The 17,664-nt window shown below is 43.5% G+C and overlaps 1 protein-coding gene across 1 annotated transcript in view; it reads right to left on the bottom strand.

Moving 5' to 3' along the window:
- The window catches only part of SECISBP2 (SECIS binding protein 2), a 279,114-nt gene that overhangs the window by 243,560 nt on the left and 17,890 nt on the right, over positions 1-17,664 (bottom strand). The window contains exons 2-3 of the mRNA XM_069227552.1: positions 16,097-16,254; positions 9,751-9,906 (exon numbers count right to left, since the gene is read on the bottom strand). Coding sequence (XP_069083653.1) covers positions 9,751-9,906; positions 16,097-16,246 — 306 coding nt within the window. The 5' untranslated portion in view covers positions 16,247-16,254. The remainder of the gene's footprint in view (positions 1-9,750; positions 9,907-16,096; positions 16,255-17,664) is intronic.

The raw sequence follows: 17,664 nt of genomic DNA on the forward strand, positions 1-17,664 counted from the left end.
TGCAGACATGGAGTCTTCCGAGAGTGATAACGATTCTGAATGTCTGGTGAGAGGGACACACTAAAGAGGGACTGGGACTGTGGCCCTGATGTAAGGGGGATGTACCGGATAAAAGTGTAGCGTGGAGTTTTTTCTCTGACGTATAAAGTCAACTGAATATGCTCCTAAAGGACGATGCATTGTTAATGAGGTTATAACCATGTTATGCGAAGAAACGTATGCCATTGCCACTACTGTTGTTTGTTTTACTTTTGAAAATGAAAATAAAAGGTTAAAAAAAAAATGATGATCCCAGGGCAGCCAGAAGCCACTGCAAGAAACTCAAAAGAGCGTGGTGTCTGAACTTTTCTATGGATTTAACATCAGGGTACAAGGTGGCATTAACATATCAGAACTGTCAAGGAAGAATACTTTCAAAATGGAATTCTAGCAGCCTTTAATCTGCCCAAACTATCTTCCCTATCAGCCGTAGTATGTCTAATGCACTCTGCAGTGTACATCAGGATACTTCCTCTCAATCAGTATGCAATGATTTGGCAGGCTACTTCAAGAACAATATTAAAGATATTCACACACATTTTTTTCCAACTCAAACTTTTTGTCTACCTCCTTTTTGGCATCAGAAACTAGCTTGGGCTATCCCAATGCAGACACTGTGTCAGTTACGGTAGATGACCTAGGTTATCTTTCAGAAAGTGAGCTTCTTAACATTGCCAGCTCAATTTCATCTGGTTCACTGATGGGCTCTCTAACTCCTAGAATTTGGAAACGATTATCTACTTATGTGGCAAGATTGCTAGCTGTCATAGCAATCAGCCTCTGCTTGCAGCCACTGTGCCCCCAGAGTGGAAAATGGCATTAGTGCTCCGTCTTTTGAAAAAGCCTTCTGCAGATTTGGCAGTGCTCAGTAATTTCAGTAAAATTCTGGAAAATATTGTTAAGAAAAAAACTCTCCACTTTTTTGGAGAAACATATGTTAATAGACGAGGCTCAGTTTGAGTTCTGCCCTCTTCATGGAACGTAAGGAGTCTTGGCACTGCAGTGTACGACCTAAGCATGGTGGCAGGTGAGGGTCATAAGGTGTTTTGGGTACTATTTGACCTATCTCTCACGTTCAACACTGTTAATCATGACGCTCTGCTCACCAGGTTGTCAGAAACAGGAGTAAAAGGAAGAACTTTGCAATGGCTGGCTTCATTCTTGGAAGGAAAAATGCAGGCATCTCATTTGCCCCCTATTTGTTTTTCTGTTAGAGCTATTAAGCAGAGAGTTCCCCAGGCACTTCTTTAAGTCCAACATTATTTAGTGTATATTTAAGACCATTGGCTAAGCTTATTAGATCTCATGGCTTTAGGTTTGTCAAATATGCTGATGATAGGCACCTAATCCTTACTCTGGATTGTACTTCACATGCTCCTATGCCAATTTTCCATGAATGCATGCAAGATAGCTTCAAAGTGACTTGGCGTCAACTCCCTCTGGTTTAAGGTGGATAAGACTGAGGCAATAAAATATTTTTCGGGGTCTCCTATAAGATTGTGGTAGCGGAATTTTAGCCAGTGGAGGATAACTCAGCTCCGATCATGGCACCGGCTGTTCAGAACTAGGGGTGGGCGGTTAACGCCGCTGCAGAGTTTTTCCCACTCCGGAGTCCGCTTAAAGCACCGAGTTCCGAAAAACTCAACGTAGCAAGGTGGCGTTTTTTTCCGTGTTTGTGCTTGCCAACGTTAAGTTGGTGAGCGAGGAAAATCTTACTCCAGATAACTTCCCAGCGAGATTTCTCAACAAGGGCAGTTGCGGATAGTCACTACAGCTCGCATTGAGAAACTGTCAGTTCGCGCGGAGAAAACTACAGTTATAGTCGAAAATCTACTCAAGTGGCAGAAAAGAAGCAGCACCCTCTTGCGCTGCTCCTGGTGCCGTTCCCGTTGATTTTTCAGCACAGGACAAACAGCCGGCGCAAAAAGTCAGCGCTAACGGCGTGACTTAATACACTACGCTGCTTGCAGAACTCGTGTAGCGTGGCAGAGTTTTTTTGGTCACTTCGCGGAGCTCAGTGAACTCCGCCCAGGCCTATTCATAACCTGGGACTGTTCATGGTTAATGGCCTAGCTCCGTCAACTCGTGTTAATAATTTATCTTCCACCTGTTTCAGACTACTGAGAGTACTCCGTAAAATACTATCACTGTTGCCAATGTGCTTCCGCCCTCTTGTGGTGAGAAGTATTATGCTAAACAAGCTTGACTCCTTATTCTGAGGTGGACCAAGCTATCTTATACTTCGTTTACATTGCATAAAGTCAGCAGCTGCAAAACTGGCTCATTCTCTGCCACGCTTTTCCTCTACATCAGCAGGCTTGGACTATCTTTATTAGATTCCCATAGCCAAGTGTATCTAGTTCAAATCACTGTGCATAGCACAAAGCTTTAAAATCACATTGGTCCTCACCTACTTTGACACCAGCTGCAACGTTACACTCCACCTAGATTGCTACGCTCAATGAACGCTAACTAGCTGAAGGCTCAAAATTCAAGAAAGCTGGCATTGGTGGCATAGCCCTTTCCGTGCAGGCAGCCAGCTTATGGTACAGCCTGTCAAATTCTCTTTGTTTTATGAGCAAACTTTATGCTTTCATGAAAGCCTTAAAAGCGGACTATAAGCTCTAGGATTTACACATATCTGGATCGGTTCATCTTAATTAGCGCCAGGATGCTTTTTGCGTAAGTCTGTGCTATACACATAATGCTACTAAAAATAATAACAAAAATAATAACAACAATAATAAGGGAAAATCCAGGTATTTCATGCATGTCATGAAAAGCTTTACACAGCTACCACCTATAACAACAGGCCTAAAAAAATCATAAATATGCTACTAGACCTGCAGCTCGAGTAGCTTGAATAATCTAGTCGACCTAACTGTAATGTACTTGACTGGGTAACGGGTCTCAAATTGTGTGATGCTAGTCAAATATTGTATTTTACAGTCGCCCATTTCTTAATTTTCACCGATGAATACACCTTCAAATACGCAAGTTCAGCATATCTGCTGAAACAAAAATCCTCTTGTGTTTGATTAAATACACAAAACGTTTGCTCCATGTATAATAAATCTAGCCCACATATCGGGTACGCATGATCCATGCGTGGCTTGCCTCTTAGTTTACTAATAGCTTTGCCATCAGGACAGAATGATGCCATTGTTGTATATTTTGTAGATAAGACAAGTGAATTTAGAGTCTAGGTTCTAGCGAACATGCTAGAAGGGGTGTAACATCTAGCCCTCCCCATTGACATCGGTCCTGAGTAACGCAGACTTTTCCCTGAGCCTTGCTTTCAGCTGTGGAAAGCGCAGGAGTGCTCTCTCCTACTGGACTTTAACCATAACTGAGAAATGTGTTCTTTTGAGGATATTAAGACCACATAAAGTATCCTGAAAAGGGGAAGGAATCAGTACTTACAACTACGATATTGGGTCACATCCAACCGCAAGTTAAAATTGACGCTTTGCATAAACTTATATTGTGAGGATTTGGGTGTAAAATATGGTATGGCCGGGAAGCCCTACCATGCAGTACACTCGTAAATACCGTCTTGGGTCCAGTCAGGTACATCTACTTAGCCTTAAGGTCAACCCAGGGTAGCTGTGGCGGCAAGCAGTAAGGCTTAGCAAAGGAAAATTGTGTACAGCATCTAACAGCACCAAACAACATAAGAAAGTCACACACCAAGAAAGAAACAAGACACTGATTTATAAAAATAGAGCAGATATTTATACATGTTTACAGACCTTAGTCATCAAAATCCACTGGAGGGTTCTGGAGATACAGATTTCAGGAAGAATAAATAACTTTTATGTCAACCGCACACAAGCACTGGCTACCAAAAAGTTTCTTAATGCTAGTTTGACATCTCCGGCTGGAGTTGAGCTGCCAAGTTCGGGAGGACAGAGGTCTAGGAGGCCTGAAAGGACACTGTGGACAGTTTACCTGGTCATCAGACCATTTTTAAAGCAAGATCCAACTTTTACAGGATGACTGCCACAGACAACAATGGAGTGGTCCTGAGAGATGCAGGCTAAAGATGCTCAAGGATGCTCCCGATGATCTGCGGTCAATGGAGGTGAAGTCTGGTCAAGTCCCCGGTCCACAGGTGAGAAGGGGCCACAGTCCAGGTATCTCGGGGTCCAATGAGGTCCTCTATGCAGGGGTCCAAAGGGTGTCAATGCAGACTTTGCGCTTTTGCAACACAGCGGTGTAGGAGGCTGGCCTGGTTTGTAGTGGGTACCTTGAGTACTTACACCTTATACCAGGTCCAGTTATCCCTTTTTAGTGAAATGTAGTCGCATTCTAGCAGTTTAGGCTGATAGAGGTAGTTATAGCAGAGCAGCTTAGGCTGAACTAGGAGACATGCAAAGCTCCTGCAATACCACTTATAGTTACACAGTACGTATACACAAGTAAAGACAATACTCAGTGTTACCAAAAATAAAAGTATTTATTTGGGTGACACAGTACCAAAAATATCTTAGAGACAATACTCCTTCTGGAGGTAATTATCATGCACAATATATACACTAGACACCAAAATTGGACAAGTAAATAGTCATAGAACAATGCAAACAATAGGAAATGCTATAGATTGCAATGGGAGAAAATAGGTCTGGGGCAACACAAACCATATACTTGGAAAGTGGAATGCGAAACACAAATTCCCCCCAAGACAAGTGTGGTGTTTGCAGAATCGCTGGGAGTGTAAGAATACAGTGAAGGTAAGTAAATTAACCCAACCCAGAGCCCAGAAAAGCAAGAGTAAAGTACTGCAAGTTTCGTTAGGACACACTACACCTCGTGATTGGGATTTTGCAGCGACCAACCAAGCCTTCAAAGAACAACTACTGGATTCCTGGGCCTGAAGACCTGCAAAGGAAGGGGACCAATTCCAGAAGTCGAAAGAAGTTTGAGGAAGGACAGGAGCCCCTGCCAACCAAGAAGAGGCTGCAAAAGAAGAGTCCACGATTAGTCGAAGACTGCAGAAATGCACCCTAGGAAGATGCCAGAGGGTTCTTGCGTGATTCAAAAGATGTCCCACGGCGTGAAGATCGTTCCAGACGTGATTTCGTGTTGGAAGTCGCCAACAAGCCTTGGCTACGACAAAAGTGCGTTTTATGTCAAAATGGCGCTGGATGGACCCAGGAGGGACCTCGGGGCCTCAGCTCTGTGTGAGGAGGAAGAGGGGGGCTCTCAGCATTTTAGAGAGCCCTCCGGATGCTAGCCAGTACCCCCGGAGGTCCCAGGACACGGGGACAAAGGAGGTGCAAAACGCGGTTGATGCAGCACAATGAAGGAAGGTCCCACGCCACCGGAGAACAACTCAGCGAGTTGAGTTTCGCAGGATGGAGTGCTGGGGACCTGGGCCAGGCTGTGCACAAAGGAATTTTGCAAAGAGTGCACAGAGGCCTCAGGAGGTGAAGAAGACGCAGTACACAGGGGTACCATCGCTCTCAGGGATGGCCAGGTCTTACCTCCTCCAAATTGCGTCAGCAGGACCTCAGGACAGTCTATGTCGATGATGTCCACCATCTATGTCCTTAGGAGCACGCTCGTCGCTATGAGAGGAGTCCCAGGTTACCAGTCGTCGTCTTGGAAGGTGCCTGCTTGGAGCAGGGGAGTGACTCTGTCACTCCACGGGAGTTTTTTTCGGTCCTTCTGTTCAGGAGGAAGACAGGGAGTCCCCAGAGCGTGCACACCGTGGAAACTGTTGCAGTTGCTGACTTGGGGCTGAGGTTGCTGAAGAAAAGTGTCTCTTGTAGACACTTTGTTGCAGTTACAGCGTTTCTTGGAGCAGGCTGCGGTTGATCTGAGGTAAGGAGAGTCTGAGGTTGTTGCAGAGGATTCCTGAAGGAAACCTGCAAGCAGAATCTGAAGACAACCCACAGGAGAGACCCTAAATAGCCCTGAGAGGGGGACTGGCTCCCTTATCAGTTATGGACCTACCCGGAGGGGTCTCTGACGTCACCTGCTGGCACTGGCCACTCAGAGTCCTCCAGAGTGCCCGCACACCTTGCAAGGCAAGATGGCTGCAGTCTGGGACACACTGGAGGCGCTCTGGCACCCACCCCTAGGGTGGTGATGGACAGGGGAGTGGTTATTCCCCTTTCCTTTGTCCAGTTTCACATCAGAGCAGGGGACAAGGGGTCCCTGAACCGGTGTAGACTGGCTTATGAAAGGAGGGCACCATCTGTGCCCTTCAAAGCATTTCCAGAAGCTGGGGCAGGCTACCCCTCCCCAGCCTGTAACACATATTTCCAAAGGGAGAGGGTGTAACACCCTGCTCTCAGAGGAAATGCTTTGTTCTGCCTTCCTGGGACTGGGCTGCCCAGACCCCAGGAGGGCAGAACCCGGTCTGTGAGGTGGCAGCAGGGGTCCATGGTGGAGCCCCCAGGATGCATGGAATTGGCTCCCCAATACCAGATTTGGAATGGGGGATCAATTGCATGATCTTAGACATGTTACATGGCCATATTCGGAGTTACCATTGTGAAGCAACATATAGGTATTGACCTACATGTAGTGCATGCGTGTAATGGTGTCCTGCACTCACAAAGTCCGGGGAAATTGCCCTGAACTATGTGGGGGCACCTTTGCTAGTGCAAGGGTGCCCTCATACTTAGTAACTTTGCACCTAACCTGCAGCAAGTGAATGTTAGACATTTAGGTGACTTATAAGTTACTTAAGTGCAGTGAAAATGGCTGTGAAATAAAGTGTGCGTTATTTCACGCAGGCTGCAATGGCAGGCCTGGGCAAGGGTTTGTCTGAGCTCCCTATGGGTGGCAAAAGAAATGCTGCAGCCATATGGATCTCCTGGAACCCCATTGCCCTGTGTACCTAGGAACTATATACTAGGGACTTATAAGGGGGCTCCAGTGTGCCAATTGAAATTGGTAAATGAAGTCACTAGCCTACAGTGACAAATGTAAAAGCAGAGAGAGCATAAGCACTGAGGTTATGATTAGCAGAGCCTCAGTGACACAGTCAAGCGCTACTGACAACACATACATTAGGCCACAAACTATGAGCACCGGGGTCCTGGCTAGCAGGGTCCCAGTGAGACAGGCAAAACATACTGACATATAGGTTTTTATCTATGAGCACTGGGGTCCTGGCTAGCATGATCCTAGTGACACAGTAAAAACACACTGACACACACTCACAAACAGGCCAAAAGTGGGGGCAACCATGCTAGAAAGAGGATACTTTCCTACAAGTGGTCACAGTGCAATCTTTTGGTGGAGGCTATTGTCCCTCTTGGTCGACAAATCCAGTCACAACCAACACCCACGTGTCCAGCAACACGGGTGCACCTTTTGGTTATCTACGAATCGTCCTTTGCGGTGCCCGGCATCAGGTAGCGGCGAAGCTTCTGCAATGCAGGTCGCCACTTCAGTCTCCTCTATCAAAAACTGTGCAATGGAAAAGTGAGTGACATATCCACAAGAACATGGAACCTCAAACGCCTCCATGAAAATGGTGAATACAATTGCTGCCAGTTGTTTATCTAGGTTGATGCTTGTATGTCTTCAGCCAGCATTTGGTGGAGTGGTCTGTAATGGACTGGTTACACACCAGTGCTGTCCGCCGAGTCTACTGTTCTAGCGGGTGTGGCCAGTTCTGCAGTCCTCCCCAAACGTATCATCAGTTCTGACCTCTTGCATGAGCCTTTTTTCTGCAAGAAGCCATTCAACCATATCCTTGTGCCATGCCTGAAAATGTTGGGGCTATGGGGGACAACCATCAGATAGCAACCTTCCTCTTCGCCAAGACTAATCACAGAAGTGCTAATCGATATAGAAGCTTATCACTTTTGGGGCTTGAGACTATGTGTAGGAGGCAGTGTTTAATAGTGACCTTGAATGTAATACTAGTCACCATGCTCAGTCATTAGATATTACTTTTCCAAAACGATACTATATGTGTGCAGCTCCAGAGTGTGTGCACAAAATCAGCACCCCGTAAACCACATCTAGGGGCAGTCGTCCAGCCTGCCAGGGTAACTTTTGGCTGTGTGTGCGGCCTGTGTTCCCATATATCGGAGCATGTCTGGTTCCCACCAAAAACCCACACTGGGGAGCAGCTCTATTGGCCCTCTCGCCACTCCAATCAATGGAAACACCAATGTTTCCCTAGGTTAACGTTTATGCCAGATACTCTACCAAACCTCTTCAATGTGGTAAGCAGCTGCAGCACTGAAGTATCCGGCTGCTGCCGGCACTGGAGTCTCCAGCTACTGCAGGTACACAAGTGCATCACTGGCATAAAAAGATATTATACGTTTAGTGTCACCCACATGGACACCTTACTGCCGCAATACACATGATGCAAACCTAATAGCTCTATAGCAAGGGCAAAGAAGAGAGGTGAGAGAGGAGAGAGGGGCAGCCCTATCAGGTCCACCTCTGGATGTCCCACTCCTCAGAAATGTCCCATCCTGACCGAACCCGGCCCGGGGAGTTGGAACAGAGCAAAATACCCAATTCAGAAAATTTCGGGCCCAACCCCATTGTTGTAAGTCCTGTCCACAAATATACCCAGTTAATAATATTGAATGCCTTTTTAATGTTCAAGATAACCAATAACACTTTGCTATGTGAGCCTTGTACTGACAGCACGGCGTGCATAAGTCTACAAATGTGCTTGAAGGTACTCCTCGCTGGTTTAAAGCCGCACTGATCTTCATGTATCAAAGGTCTTATTATTCTCTGCAGTCTGCTTGCTAAAATTCTGGATGGTACCTTGACGTCTACATTGATCATACCGAGTGGGCGACAGGACCTGAGCTTCACTGGGTCCTGGTCTGGTTTGGCTAGCATAACAATGAGCACTTCACGCATAGATCTCTGGAGCTCCCAAAGTTCCCTGACCTCTCTGAGCTTCTAATAAGCTTTCCGAGAGTAGTTTTGCATATGAATAGTAACATTCAATTGGCATGCCATCAGACCTGGGTGTCTTTTCCTATGCAGGTCCTTAACTACTGCCAATAGCTCTTTTTTAGTGAGGTCTCTTTCTAGCTCTGCCATCTGCGCATTGCCAGTCCTCTGGAGAATCAATGTTTCTAAAAAAAACTCTGTTAAGTCTGTATCTCCATTATCACGGGTTGTTTCTATAAGTCCGTAAAACAGTGTTGCATAGTAGTACTAATCGTTGATTGAGTCAAAACTAACTTGCCACTCTCAGTTTCTAACATCACAATCGTAGACATTGGTTTTCCTGCAAATAACCTCCCAGGTCTATGTCCCTGATTGTGCAGATGCTGCCCATTGTCTTGAATGGTGAATTTTTCCAGCTTGTTGCACAGTTCACGGAGGTTGAACAGGGGAAATTCAATCAAATGTAGGACACTGAACTATCCTATATGAATAAGGACAACAGTGACTTTACATGTCCTAACCGATTACATCCTCTTGGTCTTCTGACTAATGAAAAGGGCTGACTCAATGTAGACGAGTTGAGGCAGGCAGATGTGGAGTAGGACTTAGAACACAAGCAATATAAAAGTGTCGTGCTACAGGATTGGTACGTTTTAGGGAGTTTTTTTTTTTCCTGTTTTCATGCCTGCCTCATGTTATGCAAGTTTTATAAAATTTTATTAAAAATGATTGAAACATAAAAGCTAAAGTCTGAACTGCCAAGTCAAGTAGAGTCCATGCACTTAAGAGCTCTGTTTGCATTCAGTTAACAAAAACAGATACCTCAATCTTTGGTGGTTCTTGTACTGCAGCAATTTCAACTTGAGGACTTTCAGGGGTAGCTGAACTGGTTATGTTTTTCTTTTTCTTTCGCTTCTTTTTCCTTTTTCCTTCTGTTTCTTCACCATCAGTCTCAACGGGACCACTTCCATTTGCAATCTGGCAAAAGAAATGCAGTAAACATTACAGGCACTAAAACAAATCAGTCTTTACATAAAGAAAAAATGTTTTGTATCAATGACTCTGTAAGCTAAGTATAACGTTATACACAAAAAGAGAAGCAAGCATTAAAAGGAGATCTGAAGAAGCACTTCACAACTCTATATTGTTGTCTTTTATACTTAGAACAAATAAAGTATGATCAGGAGAAGACTGAAGACACAAAGTTGCAATCAATGCTTTAGCCTACATATTCTCACCTTTGTTTGTGCTGATGTGCAGCAGTTTCGGAATCATCCTGCAGTGACGGAGAGCCAATGTACAAATCAGTTTCATCTTGTGTTTCGTTTTCTTATTCATAGAAACTCACTTGAGATGTTTGGCACTGAATGAAAAACCTTTGGAATAACCCTTGAGATGCCAGTCTCTATCAAACAATCTACAGGATGAAATTGGTCACAGGATTTCACTGAAGTGATTTTCCCAGAAGGCAATTAACTTCTACGAGCATTTGGCAAAGGACTGATCAAAGTCAGAAATGGATGATGGACTACTTAAAGCTTTGCAAGTTCATGTTATGTTATGTTATAAGTTTTTATATAGCGCCTGACTGCCCAAGGGCCTCGCAGTGCTAAAAAAAAAAACGCACAACAGTGACATCACTCAGCAAAAACCCGGGCTCAGGGTCTAAATAGCCATGTTTTTAGGGCCTTCCGAAAAGGAAGTTCTTGTGTCATAGACCTAATATTAAAAGTGAGACAGTTCCGGAGTTTCGCTCCCTGATATGCCAACGACCTTCCACCCCATCTTGCTTTCGTTATTTTCAGGATCGTTGCTCATAAAGCAGAGGACGATCTGAGTAATCTGGTTGGTGAGTGGAAGGAGGCTAGAGATCTGAGCATCTCTGGGCCTTGATTGTGCAGTGCTCTGTATATATGTCACAATGCCTTAAATTGTATCCTCTTAGACACCGGGAGCCAGTGCAATGAGGAAATTCCTTTTTTTATGGATTGTTTTTTAGGGATGTTCAATAACAGTCGAGCCGAGGCATTTTGAACTCTCTGCAGTCTGTTGATGACATAGCTTGATGACCCGATAAACAAGGCATTCCTATAATTAATACGTGCTCCAATCAATGCCTGAATAATTAATCTTTTAACAGCAAAAGGTAGAATAGTAAAGACCTTCCTCAGCATCCTAAGAAGGCCGAAGGAGGCTCCTGCTATCCTATTCGCGTGTTGGGACATCGAAAGTTGAGGATCCAACCAGATCCCCAAACTTTTGATAAGATCTTTTGGAGGTGGGAGAATACCCACCCCCTCTGCTGTTGCTGAAATTGCCAGAGGTTTTTTGGGATGCTCAAAGAACATCACCTCCGTTTTGTCATCGTTCATGTTCCTTGTGCATCTGCCCAAGCTCAACCAGATTTCCTTTAGGGCTTCATTTTCCTCTACTGGTGTATATGATCCCACAGGGGTCGAAATCCAACAGAATATCCATGCAACCATTTTGGAAACAAGGATGCGCTGTTGAACATCTATGATCAATAACAGAGTAAGAACATCACTGACCCTTAAATTGGTTATCAGGTTACAGCACTGAGCAAGGGGCTTCCCGTACCTGTGAATCTGTGTACAATAACAGTCTGGAAACTGGCACACAGCACAACAAGCAACAGCACAGTCTATGATGTTAGAAACTACAAAATTCTGAAAAGACAGCACAAATGCATAGAGCAAGGGAGCTTAGAAAAACATCGAAATAACAGTAAATCCAAAGCAAGTCACCAACTTCTGGGTATTTGGTATTTTCATTCAACTAGGATACCTTAGAACCATTAACAGGTCGTGAGAGACCCTCATCACAGCAGTAAATTCCAGTGACATGGGTTTTTTTTTTTACACAAATTTTAACAAATTGTTATTAGCCATTATTAGACATGATAAATATCTATGCACGTTGTAGCATCATTCAACGTGTGATTATAATTGTAAGGTAGTATAAACATCAAAACAAAACCACTATCCCTAAATAGTTGTATTATATATTGGTTTGTTTTATGCTTTTCTCCTTTCAACAGTTCCTAAACCATTCCGAACCCTCATCCACTACAACTACCAAAGAGAGTTAAAATAAATACATTGTTCACATATTCCTAAGCAACACTGCATCCTCGTTAAATATTTTTACCAAAGATTATGCATCAAAGAGGCCCTATCAACATGTCATCACAGTATTCCTCTGCCAATTGGTATGATAAAAAATATATATAAATAAATATATATATATATGTACACACACACGATTTTCATTAAACTATAAAACTATTGTAGTGATGGGAATCTACGTAGCGATCATCATGTTTGTATTACATGCCTTTGGAGCTTCCAACATAATATCCCAGCTATGAGATTTTCCTGAGACCAGAGCATCCCTCCCTATGCAGATGAATACTAGCTGCTTTTAACCCTTTAGCAGAAGCTGAATGCCATTTTTTAACAGTCGGGGGATTTGTGATCTTCCAATTCATAGTAAGAGCACATTTTGCAGGAAGTAATGCACAACTTCCAAATTTCCCCAGGTCCTTATCACTTTTTGGACAAGGAGAAAGTTCCTGTATGCAGGCCTCAACGGAACCGTGGATGCTGCATCCCATAAGCCCGAGATAATACATCTACAACAACCTCCTAACAGGACAGTAGCATATTCCAGGACCACATCATATGAGCAAAATCTGCATCATGAGTAGAACAGCAGGTACAATTCAACGAAGCCCGGGGTAGATTCTAATGATCCCGTTAGGTGTAACATTTACTCAGCTCAATATACTAAACTGTATATATTTAAAATGCACGTTGTGCGATATTTGTGATGCATACATATGTGTATATTCCTCTATTCTGAAACATTCAAAGGCCAAGCTATAGCTGCCGCCCACAGAGTGATAAGTTTAGATCGGGGCATAACTGTGTAAAGTATAAAGGATCTATAGAGCAATCTATTCAAACGCTATCATCTCCCATTGTATGCAATGTCTGAATCACTTCATGTGTAGGTGGCTGCTCAGATTTAATGTGCCATAAGGTCCCTATTGAATAGTGTATTTGACTGTAGGTGAGAACTTATTCTAGAGAAATGTCACAGTCACCAACAAGCACAACAAAATCCATCAATATGCTGGTTAGTAAAAATAGCAGCAATCGTAAGCACTGTTGATCCACCCAAGAGTAGATTGACATCAATGTTTGTCTAGTTAAACCATGAAGCCAACAGTGAAGTTTCTATTAAAGATACTAGACTAAGCAGAGACAAACTGAGCTTTGTAGAGATAATGAAAAAGTAACCATATTGAAGCCACATTTGGGATACTTAACAGCAGTGGAGGGTAGTAGAACAGTTGTTAAGCTTCACTCTGTACAATCCTTAAGATGGTCATGGTTCCATTTTTTATGACTCATAAGCAGGTGGCGTTTGCATCAAAACATACCTGTGCTTTTAGCTAGGATCTGCAAGCCTGCTTTGGAGTTTATGGCAATACGAGGCGGATAGGGAAGCATGGTGCAGCTCTTCTAGGATGGATTATCTAAGGTCTGCCAGAGGCACCTCGTCTCCGCAAGGGTCAAGTTGGCCTTTGGGTGTAGTTTCTTTGCTATACCGGAATGCCAAGATGGGAGGGGTAAGGTAGGTGTCACTGAAGGTTTTCTTCCTTAAAGCAAACTGTTGCAACCTCTAAAAACTGAAAGGCTTGTACCATCCCTAAAACAAAATTTAAGGGAGCCATATGAATTTGTCATGCAGATTCCAATAGCATGGTCAAACAAGGAAGCCCTTTCTGTGACTTTCTGTGAAAGGCAAGTTCCCCAAACATCTTGCATCACCAAACACAGAGTTCCCCTTCATTGTGCACTAGTTGTCTTCTATAGAGAGCTCAAACTGAGACACCTTTGAGGGTCAATGCTTCTTGACTACTGCCTTTAACATTTTTGAAATGTAGCTTCTGTGTGTTTTAGGAGTGGAGAAGCAATGGCTCTATTAGGTATCATCATACGAAAGTCTAGCATCTACTTTCATCAATTTGAAATCACGGAGATGGCCTGCAAAAAGAAAGCCCCTGTAACTAATTGAGCAACTAAGTCAGTGTTCACCTATGCAGTAATTCCTCTAACACTGTTGTAATCTGTCAAGGGTGATTCTTGAGGGACCAGAGCTCCAGCAATATAGACAAATACAGACATCTTTCTCCATTCTGAATCATTCAAAGGTTGAGGTATATCTGCCTCCCAGTAAGTGCTAAGTTTTGATAAGGGCATAGCTGTGTGCTGTATGGAATCTCTAAACAGCTATCTAATCCAACATCTACCAACTCCCATAGTATGCACTGTTTGAATTGCTTCATGTGTAGGTGGTTGCTCAGATTTAATGTGTCATAATGTCCCATTAAAGTATGCGATGTAGATTCACTAGAGAAAACTGGGTTATGCATAGCTTCAATATTGAATAAGAGCATAAAATGCAATTGTATTTTATTTCACATCAAGCCAAGAAACTGGTCTGAGATACCAAGCATAAAACGCTTAACCAGGCCAATGACGGTAAGCCCTATGCCAAGACAAAACTGTCTGGTACAGACTTATACAGATTCTAATCCACACCTCTAAACAGACAACAGTAAACAAGATACAGATCATGTATTAACTGTAAGAATGAAAGTGGGGGGCTATTGACCCAGGCATAGTATTGCCTGTGTGTGTTTCTTAAAATCAGTCTTTGCTTTTCAAGTAACAATATCCAGTGTCATGGCTAGCAGTTCCAAATCTGTTTCTATCCCTAAAGCCAGACGTAGAATTGATATATGAAAAATGGAAGCGTAGGCTCCTAATGTTAAAGTCCGGTGGCTGCCTGGCAGAACCGAAGTTGGTGCCTCGACAACTATCAGTCATACAATCAGGGTTCCAACAGCCTCCCCTGCAGACACCGGAGATCCAAGTCAGGGTACAGTGGCTAGAGATACCTGTTCAGCTGCCAGAATGCCCAGTGAGGAGGCAGACATTCCGGAGCTCTTTCGTTATCATTCACAAAGGCATTTTGGATTACATACAGTAACACTCCTATAGCACTCTTTTAAGCACTCTTACATGTGTTTATGAATTGGCACAAAAACAACGAAAATGGCAATAAAATGGAAATAGTATACAATTAGTACTGTACAATACAAATAGAAAAACTGTGCTTTCCCTGAATCGTACCAAAAGAAAATGAAATGTTTCGGGCGCAAATGTATGTAATCTGTAAATAAAAGAGTACTCCTGTAGTACTACATCCTGTGCTCAAAGCTTTTGCGAATCAGCTCCACTGTGTTTTTTGCAGCAGCTGCCTTCTGGTTCTCTGTGTCCCTGGCTGTTGATATCAAGTTCTATATGCCAATTTCTTTCTAGATCTCTGTGGTCAAGACTGCTGATTATTTTTGTAAGCGCCCTGCAGTGTCTTGTGGGTGCTGGATAAGCTAAGTGGTTTGGTCCTCCCTGGGTGGCGGCAGAGGGTATACCACCTCTGCACTGTTCCCTGTCTCTTGTGTCTCATTTGTCTTCTATAATACTCAGTCTCTGGCACTCAATTCCTGTGCCAGTTAAAACAAGGGACTTTAGTGCGAGTATTTCACATTAGGATATACTCCTCATATATTCCTCTTTTTTTTTTTTTCCAAGGTGGGAATGATACTGCGTCCTTTCTGAGAAACCGCTTCAATGTCCTAAATTTACTCCCACTATAAAAGAGGAGCCCTTGGAACTAGCTTTCGTGTACATCTCACTTCACTTGTTCCAGCTTATTGCTTGTGCTAGAACACTTTCATTGTACTACTTCTATTTCCTGCATCTCAAATCACTACTCTTTTTCTAGTTTATTTTATTTCTACCTTGGCCGGTGTGGAATTCATTTTTTTAAAGTATGTTCTGAGTTCCACGTTTTTCCCTCTCAGAGATCTGTTTTTCCAGTCTACTTCTTTTATTACCTCTCCTCCTTTTTCCACTTTGGAGACATGAACAGCTAGAGGAAGTGTCAGGTATTCCCTGCGTGCTAAGAAAGTTGATACTGTGTTGCCCAAAAGCCAGCCCTAAGCATTCCATTTACAATCATTTTTCACAGCCAAAATTTAACTAACACCTAATAAAATTGACATGTCCCAATATACCTTTTTATGTGATCGAGCATCTTCTTTATTGAGACGATGGTTGCAGGAAGCCTTTCCTTGGGTAGAAGATGGAACACTCTTTTTGGGAGGCAGAGAAGCTATGCTGGCCCAGGACATTAGCTGAACTGAGTGATTCGTTGGTGTCTGCATTAGCTCAGCTGAAAAGAAAAAAATAAGAATTGAAAGAAACAGTAACAAACTTTAGTGTCAAAGAAAATTCAAAACAATCTTTAGGTATATCTTGGAGGACTCCAGGCCACCCAATTTCCTTTTGACTGGTGATACATTTATGACACAATGAGATTTCTCCCTCATTAAACCAATCTCCATCTAAATAAAGACCATGTATCTAGTCCTACTGCACTACAGAACCCATAAAGGTTCTGAACAGTCTATGAAATACAAAGACTAAACAATAGGTAATTGATTAATGTTGCCTACTAAAACATTGTCGCCATGACAATAACCAAGGCAAAAACCTATAAAGACAATAAAAATCAACAAGACTTCATAACAGACTTCTACTGCAATTTCATTAGACTTTTGCCAGGTCTTTGTTGCAACCACTAGTAAATTCTTGCTGTATCTGATTAACTATGATTGGGTAAAGGCAGAATGGGAGCAGATAATCTACAAAACGTAACTTGGGCTCAGGTGCAAGAGTGATGAAAGGACAAAAACTGCCCTTTGGCTCAATATTCTTGTATGCTAAAAGAGATGTGGTTGCATCAGGAAGCTGTTTTCAACTGAGGTCAAGTTTTGTCAGAAGCATTTTACTAGCTACACAGGCCACAAATATACTATCGCAAAGAAAGGGTATTTCCTAGGGAAAAAAGTCACATATATGTTCCTAGTATATGGCACCTAGGTACCCAGGGCATTGTGGCACCAGGGGTTCCCGCATGGGCTGCGGTATGTATTATGCCACCCATGGGAGCCCATGCAAAGTGTGTCTGAAGGCCTGCCATTGCAGCTTGCGTGAAAGGCTGCATGCATCCTTTTCACTACAGGTCACTGCACCAGATCACTGTAAGTCACCCCTGTGGCAGGCTCTACTACCCCAGAGGGCAGGGTGCAAGTACCTGTGTGTGAGGGCATCCCTGCATGAGCAGAGGTGCCCCCACAAACTCCAGCTGCATTTTCATGGACTTCGTGAGTGCAGGAAAGCCTTTTTAGCCTTCTACTGGACAAAGATCACTGCCTATGTCCAGCTACATAATGGTAGCTCCGAACCGAGGCATGTTTGGTATCAAACATGTCGGAATCATACCCCAATACTGTTGCCCATATTGGTTGTATGATTCCATGTACTCTGGGGGCTCCTTAGAGGACCCCCAGCTTTGCTCCTACCACTTTGCAGGGTTTTCCCGGGCAGCCCATGCTGGTGCCATCCTATAGATGGGTTTCTGCCCTCCTGCTGCTTGAACAGCTCAAGCCCAGCAAGGCAGAACAAAGGATTTACTTTGGGAGAGGAAGGCAACACCCTCTCCCTTTGGAAATAGCTGTTACATGACTTGGGAGGGGTAGCCTCCCTAAGCCACTGGTATGCTTTGAATGGTACATTTAGT

The sequence above is a fragment of the Pleurodeles waltl genome, chromosome 1_1 (assembly GCF_031143425.1).
Source record: "Pleurodeles waltl isolate 20211129_DDA chromosome 1_1, aPleWal1.hap1.20221129, whole genome shotgun sequence".
Classification (NCBI taxonomy): domain Eukaryota; kingdom Metazoa; phylum Chordata; class Amphibia; order Caudata; family Salamandridae; genus Pleurodeles; species Pleurodeles waltl.